Below are 15,811 nucleotides of genomic sequence, written 5' to 3' on the forward strand. Positions count from 1 at the left end.
TAAACTGTATAAGAATGTTTAACATGTTTTGTAGTGTGTGCCTGTCTAGCAGACACCCTTTCTTGCAAGATCGTACAGAATAAAATTGTCTTGTTTCCGAGGCTTTGTCTCAGGCTGAGTTTGTGAGCGGATAATGTTTCTCACAGCACTATTTACTCCACCCCTCCACTGTCACCACCCCCTCCCACACCAACATCACCACCTCCTCCCACTCCACCAGCACCACACGCCCACTCCATCACCTCCTTCTCCTGCTCCACTGGCACCTCCATTTCCTACATCAACGCTTCCTCCAAAGCGAACTCCCCCTCCCCTCAACCATTACCTCCACCATTAACTCACCCTCCCTCACTCTGACACTGCCAGTGTTTAGATTGGTCACCATGGCACTGCTGGACACCGTATCTCACAAACAGCATTTTGTTGATTGCAGCCTCTGTTTGCTCTGCCTTCATTTATAAATAAAAATAGTCCCCTTTCCTTCCAGCTCTCAGCCTTACAGAATTGCTACCCTTTAATGAACACCTCCCCTCTAAATTAAAATGAACTGAATGCCCTCATCTTGAAGTCCCAGACTCTGGCACTAGCTGGACACATAGTCTACTTGTAAAAAGAAAACAATATGATTGTAGGAGTGTACAGAATCAATCAGCCTCTTGGGTTCCCTTCCTCAGAAGGATAGAAGTGAAGACACTCGCTGAAAATTCCACAATGAGCTCCACAACCATGACACAGTGACTGATAGTGAAATGCAACAAGACCTGGGTGATATCCAGGCTTGGGCTGACAAGTGGCAAGTAACATTAACACTAAAAGAAATTACCAGGCGATGACCATCTCCACTAAGAGACAATTCAACCACTGCACCTTGTGGTGTATGCTTCTGAAAAGATTAATACTCAGGAGTGCCCTAGGCTGCCTTCTTGAACCAATGCAGCTCACATAAACGCACAGTGCTGTTAAGGAAAAGGTATTTTTTAAATTTATCCATGGGATGATGACATGATTATGACATCATAAGCTGGGTCAATATTTATTGTCCATTCCCCATCGCTGGAGAGGGTGGTCATGACTTGTGGTTACAAAGGTGTTGGACACCCACAGTGCTTTTAGCGAATTCCAGGATTTTGACCCTCCTAAGCAGGAAGCCATTCAGCCCATTGCGCCTGCACAAATTCTGTTACCTAGTGCCAATCTCCTGCCATTTCTTCATATCCCTGTATGCCATATCAATCCAAATAATTGTCCAATACCCTCCTGTTCCTTGACGGAACCTGCCTCCACCACATTTCCAAGCAATGCATTGAAGACCCTAACAGCTTACTGCATGAAAACCTCCTTCTTCCTTAAGAAACTCACCTCTGGAGCAGGTGGGATTTGAATCCTGAGAGACTTAGAGTTAGGAATATTACCATTGTGGCACAAGAGCCCTCGACCTCATTTCTACTCTTATAATAACAAACGTTATCAGGTTAAACAAGTATCAGTGATAAACTGTAACAAACAAAATTAAATGATGAACAGATAGTTGTAGAAATACAACAGAAGCTTATTAAATTAAAATAACATTGTCCAGGCTAACGATGCACTCCAGCCCCTGCAGTACCCATTTGTCTCAAAAGGCCTCAACCGTGCCCAGATGAGCACCATGCGCTCCCTCTCCAGGGACACCCGAGCATAACGTAACCACGAAAGGGGGCCAGACAGTCAGGAATGATGAGACCATCCATGGCACGCTGACTGGACTTGTCAATGTCCAGGCCCAGGAACTGACTCACAAGAAGGCTTGTAGACTGGTCTCCCCCAATTCTCTGCACCAGGTCTCTGCAGAACAGAAGCATGGGGGGTGTAGGCAGCCAAAATTTAAGGAGCAGCCCATCAAAAAACAAAAGCGGGGCCACAAACAGGACCACTTGATGTTCACATGAATGACTATCCCCTCCAGGCCACAAAGACATGGTCTGGCACCCAGTGAAATAACTCAAACTGCAGTTGCACAGGATCATTGGGTAGAACACTCTCCATCCCAGATCCCTGATGTAAGAGGGGAAAACGCCTTTGTCGAAGGTCCTCTACTGGAGATCACTGTCACCAGAGGGCAAAACATCATGCCAAAGTGTATCTTGGGCAGTGGGCAAAGGTGGAAAGGTGGAGGGTATGACTTTTTAGAATTGGGCTAAGGCAGATTTTAATGAAATAAGGAAATATCTGGCCAAAATAGACTGGGAACAGCTAGTTGAAAGTAAATCTACAGCAGAACAGTGGGATGCATTCAAAAAGGAATTAGGGACAGTATAGGCCCAACAAGTTCCAAAAAGGTAAAATATGGGAGCAACAAACCCAGAGAACCCTGGATGTCTATGAATATTCAGAACTGGTCAAAAAGGAAAAGACAGATGTGTAACATGTACAGGTGGAGCAAAGCAACGGTGGATCTAGAGGGGTATAGGAAATGTGGGGATGATCTTAAGAAAGTAATTAGGAAAGCAGAGAGGGGCCATGAGAAAATTCTTGCAAGCAAGATTATGGATAATTCAAAGATATTCTACCAGTATATCAAGAGATAGAGAATAACCACAGAAAGAATAGAGCCTATTAGGGACCAGGAGGCGAATGTGTGTATGAATCTGGAAGACACTGATAGGGTATTAAATGAATATCTCACATCTGTCTTTACTTGGGAGAAGGATGATATACATACAGAATTTGAGAAGGTGGACTGTGAAGATCTTGAGAAGTTTAATGTAAGAAGTGAGGAAGTACTGGGGATTTTGGTGCGTTTAGAAGGCAACAAATCCCCAGGTCCAGATGAGTTGCATCCCAGGTATGGTGGACGAAGGAGGTAATTTCAGGGGTCCTGACCCAAATGTTTAAATCATCCCTGGCCATGGAGGAGGTGCCAGAGGACTGGAGGACAACTAATGTAGTTCCACTTTACAAGAAGTGCAATAAAGATAGACCAGAGAACTATAGACCAGAAAGAACATGCAGGGTGAAGTTAATAAACACGAAGGGACCGGCAGTCTAAAGTGTGTTTATTGTAATGCAAGGAATGTAACAGATGAGTTACAGCCTGGCTTAGTACATGGGGCTACAATGTGGTAGTCATTACAGAAACTTGGTTGAGAGAAGGGCAGGACTCTCAACATTCAATGTTCCAGGTTAAGATGTTTCAGAAGTGATAAAGAGAGATATAAAGAGGTAGGAATTGCATTACTGATAAGAGAGGAATATCACAACTGTACTAAGAAAACATCTTGGAGGGCTCATCCAGAGAGGCAACAACTTAGGAATAAGAAAAGTGGAATCACTTTGATGGGGTTATACTTTAGGTCTCCCAACAGCCAGCAAGAGATACAGGAACAGAAATGTAAGCAGATTGTGGAAAGATTTAAAAATAACAGGGCTTTTGTAGTGAGTGATTTTAACTTCCCAATCATTGACTAGGACATTCCCTCGTGCCAAGACCTTGGATGGGGCAGAATCTATTAGGCACATTCAGGAAGGTTTCTTGTAACAATACATAGATATGACAACTAGGGAAAGGGCCGTAAGACCTTGGATCAAGGAATGAGCCTGATCAGGTAACTGAGATTTCAATGTGGGAGCATTTTAGAAACATTGATCATAGCTCCATATGTTTTAAGATCATTATGGAATGGGTTGAGTCTGGTCCTCATATAAAGGTGCTAAACTGGGGAAGATTGATTACAACAATATTAGACAGGAACAGGAAAAATTGGATAGGGGACAGCTGTTTAAAAGTAAATCCAAATCTGACATGTGGGACTCTTTTAAAGGCCAGTTGATCAAGTTTCGGGACCAACTTGTTTCTGTGAGGTTGAAAAATAAAAATGGTAAGATTTGGGAACTTTCAATGATGCGAGAAATGGAAAGGTTAATCAAAAAGGAAACATATGTAAGGTTTAGGAAACAGAAGTCAAACAAAGCCCTTGAGGGATACAAAGGAAGCAGAAAAAGAGGGGGCTCGGAGGGGCCTTGATATGCCTTTGGCATGTAGGATTGGGATATGGTCTTGTAAAACAGCAAGGTAGATAGGTCAGTGATCATGGGAACTGCAGATGCTGGAGAATCCAAGATAACAAAGTGTGGAGCTGGATGAACACAGCAGGCCAAGCAGCATCTCAGGAGCACAAAAGCTGACGTTTCGAGTCTAGACCCTCTGATGATAGCTCTTTGATGAAGGGACTAGGCCCGAAACATCAGCTTTTGTGCTCCTGAGATGCTGCTTGGCCTGCTGTGTTCATCCAGCTCCACACTTTGTTATCAAGGTAGATAGGTCCCATGGGTCTGATGGGGTTTATCCCAGGATGCTGAAGGAGGCAAGATAGAAAATTGCTGAGCCTCATATCCTCTTAGCCATAGGCAAGGTCCCGGAAGACTGCAGAATACCCAATGTTGTTCCTTTGTTCAAGAAGGGCAACAGAGATAATCCAGGAAATGATAGGCCAGTGACTTGTACATTGGAGATAGGGAAATTATTGAAGAAGGTTCTTAGGGAGAGTATTTACTCGCATTTGGAGATGAATGCAATTATTAGGGACAGTAAACATGGCCTTATGCAGGGGAAGTCTTATCTCACAAATCTGATTGAGTTTTCTGAGGGAGTGACAAAAACGATTGGTGAGGAGTGGAGTTGTTGTCTACATGGACTTTACTAAAGCATTTGATAAGGTCCCTCATGGTAAATTGGTTGAGAAAATTAAGTCACACTTATTGATCTGTGGTGAGTTGGCAAGTTGGATACAAAATTGGCTTGGCCATAGAAGATGGAGGGTAGTTACAGAGGGTTGTTTTTCTGACTGGAAAGATGCGTTCCACAAGGATCAGTGCTGGGACCTCTGAGTGTGAGGTGATGCATTTTGGAAGAGGAAACAAGACAAGGGAGTACTCAATAAATGGGATACTGGGAAGCTCAGAGGAACGGGGGGGTTATGAGATCCTTGCCTGCATATACTTAAATGTGGCAGGGCAGATTAGCCAGGTAGTTAAGGCAGCATACGGTACATGCCACTATCAGTCATATAATAGATTATAAGAGCTAGAGATGGAACTTCATAGACTTTTGGTTAGGCCACATCCAGAGTACTGTGTGAAGTTCTGATCATCATAATATAGGAAGGATGTGACTGCACTCTAAAGGGTGCAGAGGAGATTCAGCAGGATGCTGCCTGGGCCAGAATATTTCAGCTATGGAGAGAGATAGTATGAGGCTTCGCAGTGGGGTTAAAATTGTTTCAGAGATAGTAGGAACTGCAGATGCTGGAGAATTTTCTGAAGTAGGGTCTAGGCCTGAAACATCAGCTTTCCTGCTTCTCTGATGCTGCTTGGCCTGCTGTGTTCATCCAGCTCTACACCCTGTTGTCTCAGCTACTGAGAGAGGCTGGATAAGCTCGGTTGTTTTCTTTGGAGCAGAGAAGGTTGAGTGGAGACCTGATAAAGGTGTAGAAAATTATGAGGGGCATGGACATGGTGAATGGAAAGCAGTTGTTCCCCTCAGTTGAAGGGCCAATAACAAAAGGGCATAATTCTTTCAATATTAATTCTTTCAATATTAATTCTAATCAGCCTCTACTTTGCTTGGTAAATATAATCACTGTGTGCTTTAACTTCTAAAGTGATTAGAAATTGCCTGATATTGTCTGAAAAGCAATTTGTTGGCCCAGTTTCCAGCACAATTGTTCAACCTGCCTCAACTCCACTTCAAATGGGTTCTTTGACCTTGATCAGGTGTGGATTCATACCTCCTTGAAAGTGGTGCCACTTATAGACAGGGTGGTGAAGGCAGCGTTTGGCACACTTGCCTTCATCAGTCATAGCTTTGCGTAAAGGAGTGGGACAACATGCTCGGGCCGTACAAGACATCGTTAAGGTCACATTTGAAGTACTATGTATCATTCTAGTTGCCCTGCTATAGGAAGGATGTATTAAATTGGAAAGGGTGCAAAGAAGATTTACATGGATGCTACCGAAATAGGATGACTTTACAACTTTAAGTGCTTGGGTTGCTTTGGGGAGGACTCTGAAGGCTGTTTTATGCCTATGGTCATGTTCCTGTTTTGTGCATTCACAAAGCAGTTTGTCATCAATATGGCAGATTATACTTGAACAGGAGTTTTCTTGTCAACTGTATGCACAATGAGCAGGTTTAGATAGAAGCAAACATGCCTGAAACCAGGCAGATTCAGTCCTAGTTCCAAATGCAGCATGTTACTGAAAGTGGATGCCATTCCTGAGAATAAGGGAACTTAACCATTTTCTCACTCTTTACACTGTTGACACCTTCTCATATGTTAGACATTATTATCAGAAATGTTTCTACAGCAGATGCAATCTCAAAAAGTATTCTGTTAAAACAACAGCATCCAAATGTTGTTATAAATGTAGTCAACGATCTGGATTCTTCATCCAGAAGGAATAGTCAGAATCTACTCTCTGTTTGGTAACGAGGATTCTCTTTATCAGTGTTGTCAAATGTTCCACTTTGATTTCTGGATGGATCTTAGATTTCACCGCTTTGTTTCATGAAGTTAAACCCACACCAATTGTCAATCTTTTTGTTACTTCTGGGACCATAATCATAATTAGAAATCATCAACTTAGCATGATAACTGGAGAGTTAACCTCTGTCTACCTCACTTCACCTCTGGAATTCGGCTCTTTTGTCCATGTTTAAACCATGGCTGTAATGAGGTCAGGAGCTAAGTGGCCCTGGCAGAGCCCAAACTGGGCATCACTGAGCAGGTTATTGCTGAGCCAATTCTGCTCGATAGCCTTATTGATGATACCTTCCATCACTTCACTGATGATTGAGAGGAGACTGATAGGGAGGTAATGAATTGGATTTCTCCTGCTTTTTGTGGACTGGACATGCTAAGATAATTTTCCACATTTCCAGGGAGATACCAGTGTTATAGCTGTACTAGAACAGCTTGGCTAGGAAGTGGCAAGTTCTGGAGAACAAGTCTTCAGTACTATTGTCAGGGCCCATAGCTTTTGCAGTTTTCAGTGCCTCCAACTCCAGTGTAGTGAATTGAATTGGCTGAAGATTGCAAAAATCAGAATATTGTACAGTTGATTGGAACAAAAGTGCCTCCTCTTCACCATGGACACAACCCCTTTATACATTCATCATCCATCAAGATGATCTCAGGATTGTCTGCATTTTCCTGGAAGAAAAGGCCAGAAACCCCAGCCACCACCGCTCCATCATCTGCTCTATTTTGTCTTCACAGTAAATAAATTCTCCTTTAACTCCTCTCACTTTCTTCAGATCAAAGCTGCAACCATGGTTACCTGCAGTGAAGCCTGTCTCTTTGTGACGTACGAAGAACATTCCTTGCTCCAGTCCTACTTGGGCTCATAATTCTTTTCTCTGGAAGTTTGATGACATCATCAGTGCTGTTTCACTTTCTCTTTTGGAATTGGGAAAATGTATCAATTTCACTTTCAATTTCCATCCTTCTTTCATCTTCACCTGGTTCACCTCTGACTCCTCCCTTCCCTTCTTCGACATCTCTGTTTCCATTTCTGGGGTTTGGCTGGCCACCAATTTTCCATTACAAACCATTGACTCCCATAGTTACCTGGATTACACCCTGCTTCCAGTAAATAATCCATTCCATTCTCCCAGATTTTCCACTTCTGATGCATCTGTTTTGATGATGCTACCTTCTGTGGCCGGGGTGGTGTTGTTGCAGGGTGGGGGGTCCTCAGAAATATTCGACTTTTTCCTCAATCAGATTCCTGCCACCAGATAGGTCCCTCAGCTGTGTCTGAGACATTTTCTGCACTTCTGCCCTCAACCCTTCCCTTTCCCTCCCACAAAACTGATAGAATGCCCTGGTCCTCAATTTTCACCTCATCAGATGCACGCCCAAAGGATGATAAGCTGCCATTTCTGTCACCTTCAGCAGGGTGCCACCACCAGACACACATTCCCCTCCTTTCCCTTATCAGGATTCCACAGGGGCTGTTCCCTCAGGTACAGTTTGGTCCACTGCTTATCCACTCCCAAGACCTCCCCATACCCACACAGCACCTTCTCATGCAACTGCCTGCCTGTTTACTTCCTTCCTCCTTGCTATTCTAGGCTCCAGATACACCATCCTGGTCAAGCAGTGATCTACCTACACATCACTCAATCTAGTCTGCTATGGTTGGCTGCTCACCATGTGATGTCCTTTACACTGGGGAAATGAAACACAGGCTGGTTACAGTTTTTCTACATCCTGTCTGCAAAAATGACCCCAAGCTTCCAGTTATTTCTCACTTCAACACACCCATGTGTCCATTGACTAACATTTCTGTCTCAGGCCTGCTGTGATTCTCCCCTGAGGCTCAACACAAGCTGGAAGAACAGCATCTGATTTTTCACTTGGGGACCCTGCAGCCTTAAGGACTCAATATTGAGTTCAAAAATTCAAGAGTCTGAACACCTTCTTCCATGTCCCTTACACACTCCAGGCTCTGTCATCATATGGGCTGCTTTCAGGACAGCTAACCCATTTTCACTTATTTATGCTCTCTAATAGCAGTTGTTCTTTCTTCCTTGCTTACCATTATGCATTGCATTGTCTACCTAGCTGTCTTCCTCTCTCTTTGGGCTCCTTCTCCACCTATCACTTATTCCTTTACCCGCAACACCCACCCCCTGACTTCAGATTAAATACCACTGTTTCCTAGCTACCACTAGTTCTGAAGAAGGGTTACCCATGTCACAAAATGTTAACCCTGCTTCTTCTCCACAGATGCTGCCAGACCGGCTGAGCTTTTCCAGCAACTTCTGTTTGTGCTTCTGATTTACAGCATCTGCAGCACTTTCAATTCCTATATTCAATGCACTGAATTATAAAGGCAAGCATACCAAACACTTTCTTCACTACCTTATCTGCCTGCAAGTCCACAATCAAGGAACTATGATCTTTCACCCCTAGGTCTTTGTCCAGCAACACTCCCCAGGACCTTACCATTAAGTGTATAAGTCTTACCCTGATTTGCCTTACCGAAATGCAGCACCTCACATTTACCTAAATTAAACTCCATCTGAGGTAACCTTCTTCACTGTTCACTCCACATCCAATTTTGGTGTCCTCTGCAAGCTTACTAATCATACCTCCTCTATTCACATTCAAATCATTTATAGAAATGACAAAAAGCAGTGGACCCAGCATTGAGCCTTGTGGTACAGTGCTGGTCACAGGCCTCCAGTCTGAAAAGCAACCCTCCACTATCACCGTCTGTCTCCTATCTTTGAGCCAATTTTACATCCAAATGGCTAGCTCTGTCTGTATTCCATGTGATCTTACCTTGCTAACCAGTCCACCAAACATCTGTGGAGAATTAATCCACTGACTTTAATAGTCTTCAATACAGAAGATCTCCCAAGGAGATTGTTCCAAAGATGAAAAGGTTCTGGGAAGATGGTGGAAAGTGATGCATATAAGTAAATGTAATATAGTTATATACATTCATATGTATTGGTGAACATTGAGGAAGAAGACATTGTCATTGGGATGTTGTATAAAGAAATGCTTCTGGATTGTCATCCAATCTGATGATATCGCTCAGATTTAGATCAAGACAATTGAGTTCTATACGACTACCTGAAGGGAGCAGGCATATTGTGTTCACTCCCCAGAGTCTTTGGTCATTATGCCCAAACTGTACATATCTCTGTCCTGCAAGACTATGATTCTAAGACATGTTCTCTTGTGTTTAGACTCAGTAGTGGCCTATCCTTTAACACAGATAACCTGACAGGCCCCAGACTCTATAAAGAGAGGAGCTAAACCTGAATGAGCCAATCATGCTGAATTTTCATTGCTGCAAGCATACTCTTTCCCACATCTTCCATTTCTTCCTTCTTTATCCTTCACTCTCTCAATCGCTCCCTTTTTTCATTCTTCTACCATTTGATCTTTTCTCCCCTTGGTCTATCCCTCTCTTCATCTCTTCTGCCAGCAATCCCTGCCTACTACCTGCAGGTGCCCCTCCAAGACACTGATGATCCTGGCTTGGAAATATATCACTGTTCCTTCACTGTCACTGGTCAAAATCCTGGAATTCCCTCCCTCACAACATTGGGTGTGTGCACACCCCAAGGACTGCAGCAGTTTAAGAAGGCAGCTTGCCAACATCTACAGGGCACTTAAGGATGGACAATAAATGCTGAAATTAGTCAGCAATGCCCACAATGTGACAAAACTTTGCCTGTTCCCTGGCATTCAGGTGAATGGTTAAAATCAAAGCTGTTCTGCCCAGTCTTTCAGATTCCTCAGTCAATTTCTCCACAGTATGTTTCATATTATCTTTAGCCCTCAATACACTTCTGTACCTGTTCCAGTCGTCACTGCTTCTTCAGCAGGCCCAGCTGCTGTCTCTTCATCTGGGTTACTTGACACTTGTTGTATATCAGCTTTTGTCTTTCCAGTTTGCTTCAGGCGACAGTTGTTCGTCAGTCGGCTGATCCAGCCCCAATCACTTGTGTTACAACTCAAGATATTGGATACTCTCTCTCCGGCATCTCAACTAGTCTCCTTTCTCTCTCTATTTTACTTCCACTTCCCTTGGTTTCACACACTTTCTTCTCTTTTTCAGCTTTCAACTACTTTTCTCTGTCTCTCACATCAACAGTACCACTTCACTATCCAAACTATCACTTTCACTCAATATCTCTGTCTCACTTTTTCACACAGTTTCTTGCTCTACATCTCTCACTCAGGGCCTCTCGCTCTCAACCTCTAGTTAGTTACCTCTATCTGCACTCTGTCACCTTCCCTAACTCTGTCCTACTCTCCCAGTCAATTGCTCAGATTCTATTTCACTCTGACTCAATAAGCTTTCTCTCTCTCTCTCTCTCTCTCTCTCTCTCTCTCTCCCCCTCTCCCGACATTCTGTAGCTTGAGCTGAGACTTGCCAGGATGGTCTCCTGGCAACCTCTACAACAAAAACAGGCAACAAGCAGCTTCAAAAACTGAGCAGCTCCTGTAAAATCACAATATAACTCGCACCCAAGCAAAGGCTGAGATATAAACCACAGCCCTGATCAGGAGCAGTCATTATTTAAACTACACATCCAAAGGGACGATCGTTGTATATCAACAGGGATGCTGATATATAAAGCACACCCTGAATAGATACACAGTCCATAAACTACACTCCTGAGCGAGGGCAGTGATATATAAATCACACCTGGAGCAGGCAGAGTGATACATAAACACACCCAGAGCAGGGACAGCGATATTTAAACTGCACCCTGAGGGGTCACAATTAGGTAAAAAAACCACATCCTAGAGTGAGAACACAAACATGTAAAACACACACCAAATGGGGCTGGTGGCATATATATAAGCCACATCCTGAGCTGTGATTTGACTGCATAAAACACACCCAAGACCAGGCTCAGTTATATATAAACCATAAACCATACCCCATGAGCACAGACTGTGATATTTCAATCACACCCTGAGCAGGCACAGTGATATATGTAAACCATACCTCAAGTGCAGACTGGGATATACACCCCTCGGTGGGGCGTGACACGTATAAGTCGCACCACAAGCAGGGACAGTGATATGTAAACTGCACTGCAGGCCAGGAGAGAGATATATAAACTGTACACCAAGTAGGAACAGTGATATATAAACCACACCATGAGTGTGGACACTGATATGCACACCGAATGTAAACAGTGATAGGTAAACCTGCAGCAGGCAGCAAGTGCTCAAGTAAAATAAAATCATTTTGGCCAAGAAGCAAAGTATGCTGGGAATACCAAGAAAGAGCCAAAGAATTCAATGAACCAGAGAAAACTACAGGTATCTGGGAAGTGTCCTAGTTTCTAAACAATCAAATGGTTATGAGTTGTTAAAGTTTGATTCTTATCTTTGTTGCCTTTGAACAAAGTTGTGACCTACTGGAGGGGTGTGTGGGTTATAGGGGGATGGGTCTGGGTGGGATGCTCCAAGGGGCTGCGTGGACTTCTTGGGCTGAAGGACCTGTTTCCACACTGGAGGAATCTAATCTAATCTAATACTTCACTTACAATGGCTGGTGCTGTCAGACTTCCCTGATACATGCAAAGGTACGTGGGTAAATTAATATTGCTCATACTGCTAGAGGGGTCTACAGGGTCCGAGGGGGACCCCGTCCTGGGCAACAAACCTCTCCCCAGAGTGTGGACCGTGATATATAAACCACACACCATGCACGTACAGTGGTATATAAACCACACCACGAGCTGGTGATGCATAACCAACACACTGATCAGGGCAGTGATATATAAGACACATCCGAGGGTTCAGAGAGATACAAGCCATATTGAAGATTGAGAATAATTATATATAAAAGGACAGCCTGAGTGCGGACAAAATATATAACCCTGACCAGGAACAGTGAAATATAAACCACATCATAGAGTAAGGACAGTGATACAATAAATCACACTGTGAGCAGGGAGAGTGATAACACAACCACACTCTGAGGGCAAACTGTTAGACATAAACCACATCCAAGAGTGACAGCACTGATCTGTAAAGCACACCAAATAGGGTCGGTGGCATATGTATAAGCCATATCCCAAGCTGTGACATTATTATATAAACCACATCACCCAAGCAGCAACGGCAGTATGCAAACCGCACCCTGAGCTCAGCTAATGTTCTGGGAACCTGGTTTCAAATCCCACCATGGCAGATGGTGGAATTTGAATTCAACATAAAGTACCTGGAATCAAGAATCTACTGATAACCATTAAACTATTGTCAGAAAAACTCAAATCAGACTCATTTCAGGGAAGGAAATCTGTAACCTCACCTGGTCTAGCCTACACATGACTCCAGACCCACAGTAATGTGGTTGACACTGCCCTCTGAAATGGCCGAGCAAGCCACTCAAATGCACCATGCTACAAAGTCTCGACAAAGAAACCAAACTGGATAGACCCCTTGGCATTGAGCTAGACACCACAAAAGACTGATGCAAACAGCCCAAATGAGTCTGCAAAGTCCTTGTTTTTAAACAGTCTGGGTTGGGGGTGCTGGGTGCGTGGGTTGCTGTGCTAGTGCCAAAGTTGAGTAAGCTGTCTCAGAGACTAGTCAAGCAACAGCTGGTCATTGTTTCTAACATATGTTTCCAGGTGTGTGACTATGTACCAGACACCTCCACCACCATTCCTGGATATATCCCGTTCCACCATCAAACCCAGCACAGTGGTGTACAGTCAGAACAGAGTTGCCTGAGAGTTCTCAAATATTTACTGCGGACCACATGAAATCTCATGGTGATGGGTTAAACATGGGCAAGGAAGCCTCCTGTTGGTTACCATGTACCGTTCTCCCTTTACGGATGAATGAATACTCCTCCATGTTGAGCAACACTTGGAGGAAGTGCTGAGGGGGACAAGGGCACAAAATCTACACTGGGTGGGGGTTTTCAATGTTCATCACTGATTAGCTTGGCAGCAGCCCTACTGCAGGACAAAACCAACCCAATGAATTATCACCCATCATTCTACCCAAAAATCATCCGTAATATGCTGGAAGGGCCTGATCAACAGGACTATTAAGCAGTATTTGCTCAGCAATAACCTGCTCATGACACCCAGTTTGGGGTCTGGCAGGGCCACAGAGCTCCTGGCCTCACTACAGCCTTAGTTCAAAACAGCTGAATTAAAGAGGGGAAGAGGAAAGTAACAGCCGTTGACATCAAACGCGCATTTGACTGAGAGTGGCATCAAGGACCCTTAGCAAAACTGACCAGAAACCCAACTGGACTCACCACATAAACCAGTCAGAAGCATGATTGAATATTCCTGACTTGCCTGACCTCCACCATTGACAGTCGGTAGCAGCAGTGTGTACTGTCGACAAGATGTGTTGCAGATTTTCACCAAAGATCTTTGAACAGTGCCTTCCCAACCCACAACCACTTCCATTTATGAGGACAAGGACCAGCAGATACATGGGAACACCACCCTGTGCAAGATCCCCTACAAGCTGCTCACCATCTCCCTAAGGGCATTGTGAGGAAAGCTACAGCATGTGGATTACAGCAATTCAAGGCGGCAATTCACCACGTTCTCAAGGGCAGACAATATAAAGATGCTGGCCAGCCAGCGACGGCCCACAAGTGATTTAAACGTAAATCACATTTTCCAGAGTGAGAACAGTCCAAAGATGTGCGGGCTAGGTGGATTGGCCATGCTAAATTGCCCATAGTGTTCAGGAGTGTGGGGGTTATAGGGGGATGGGTCTGGGTGGGATGCTCCAAAAGGCGATGTGAACTTGTTGGGCCGAAGGGCCTGTTTCCACACTGTAGGGAATCTAATATGAAGCACACTGAGCAGGGAGTGTGAGACATATAAACTGCACCCCGAACTAGGATACTGATAAATAAGTCATATCCTGAGCAGGGGCAGGGCTATTTAAACTTCACCTCAAGTGGACAGTGATATATAAACCACAACCTGAGCAGGAAGAATAAACAAACTATAAGCCAAGCAGGGCCAGTGATCTGGATATCGCAACCTAAGTGGGTAGAGTTATAAACAAGTCATACTCTGAATTGTTTCATAAATAGTAGGAACTGCAGATGCTGGAGAATCTGAGATAACAAGGTGTAGAGCCCTTCAAGAAGGGTCTAGGCCTGAAACATCAGCTTCCGTACTCCGAGTTGGGCTGGTCAACAGCTAAACTACACTCCACAGCAGTGTCTGGGATATACAAACCATATCTCATGATATACAAATCCCATCCTGAGCGAGGACAATGTCATATAAACCACATACTGACAGGGCTACTTAGATAAAATTGCACCCCAGGGAGAGCACAGTGATAAACAAACTGCACCCAGATTGGAGATGGTGATATATAAACCACGTCAGATTGGAGACAGTTGGGAGAGGACAGTGACTGAGTTTGGCCTGTGGATTAACACACCATGCACTCAGGAGTTGGAACAAAGAAATCCAGACATTTATTTTTAAAAAATGGTTTTATTGATGTTATATACAAATGTACAGCACAGATATGAACCTGCAAATATGGATTAGCTCACAGCACGGTTGCAATCACTTTAGTACGTGAATTCATTTGCAGCTCAAATCTTAAAAAATGTTCGCTCGATACAGACCACTAAATCTACTGCTCATGCACCAAGCTGTTCACAGACCCAATATCTCAGTCACATTGATTTACACAAATAAACAGTTCTTGTAGAAATGTAGAAAAATAGTTTACACAAACAGTAAAAAAACCCCTCAAAACATTAAGAACTTGAAGCCATTTTTCTTCTCTTCAGTCTCTCTCTCCAGTCTTCTGGCAGTGCTTCAAAGTTGGCATTCTTCTCAGCCTGGCCACTACAGGAATGAACATACACAGGACAGGATCACTGGGGAACATCATGGATCAGAGCCAGGATCATTGCGCAACATCACAGATCAGAGACAGGGCACAATCACTTGGTAATATCACTAAAAAGTCAGTGCAGATGTAGGCCATTTCGCTTCATTACGTTTGCGACATTGGCACCAGGTAATCTCCTATATTCTTCTCCATAACCATGTAAATTATCATTTTCCAAATACTCCAATGCTACCATTGAACCTGCCTCCACTAAATGTGCAGGCAGTGCGGTCCTTAGCCCAGCTACTCATTGAAAATGTTTTTCCCTCATCACCATTGCTTCCTGTGAAGATCACTTTAAATCCATGTCCTCTTGTTTCTTTTGAGATTGGGAATAGCTTCTCCCTGGCTACTCTATCCAGTCCGCTCACGATTTTGAAAAGTTC

The 15,811-nt window shown here is 43.8% G+C and overlaps 2 protein-coding genes across 6 annotated transcripts in view; both read right to left on the reverse strand.

The window, feature by feature from the left end:
• LOC125459473 (cytosolic carboxypeptidase 2-like) overlaps nt 1-10,929 on the reverse strand; it is a 63,478-nt gene extending 52,549 nt beyond the window's left edge. For 3 of the 4 annotated variants that reach the window (XM_059651944.1, XM_059651941.1, XM_059651943.1), the window contains exon 1: nt 10,358-10,929. The gene's annotated coding sequence lies outside the window, so the exon portion shown is untranslated. Of the gene's footprint in view, nt 1-9,329; nt 9,439-10,357 lie in introns of those variants that run through there. The other variant, XM_059651942.1, reaches the window with a different exon arrangement.
• A 4,067-nt stretch (nt 10,930-14,996) lies between these two features.
• The window catches only part of fnbp4 (formin binding protein 4), a 47,132-nt gene continuing 46,317 nt past the window's right edge, over nt 14,997-15,811 (reverse strand). For both annotated transcript variants that reach the window (XM_048545277.2, XM_048545279.2), the window contains one exon: nt 14,997-15,379. In XM_048545277.2, the coding sequence (XP_048401234.1) occupies nt 15,289-15,379 (91 nt within the window). In that variant the 3' untranslated portion in view covers nt 14,997-15,288. The remainder of the gene's footprint in view (nt 15,380-15,811) is intronic.

Source organism: Stegostoma tigrinum, chromosome 17 (genome assembly GCF_030684315.1).
Source record: "Stegostoma tigrinum isolate sSteTig4 chromosome 17, sSteTig4.hap1, whole genome shotgun sequence".
Taxonomy (NCBI): Eukaryota; Metazoa; Chordata; class Chondrichthyes; order Orectolobiformes; family Stegostomatidae; genus Stegostoma; species Stegostoma tigrinum.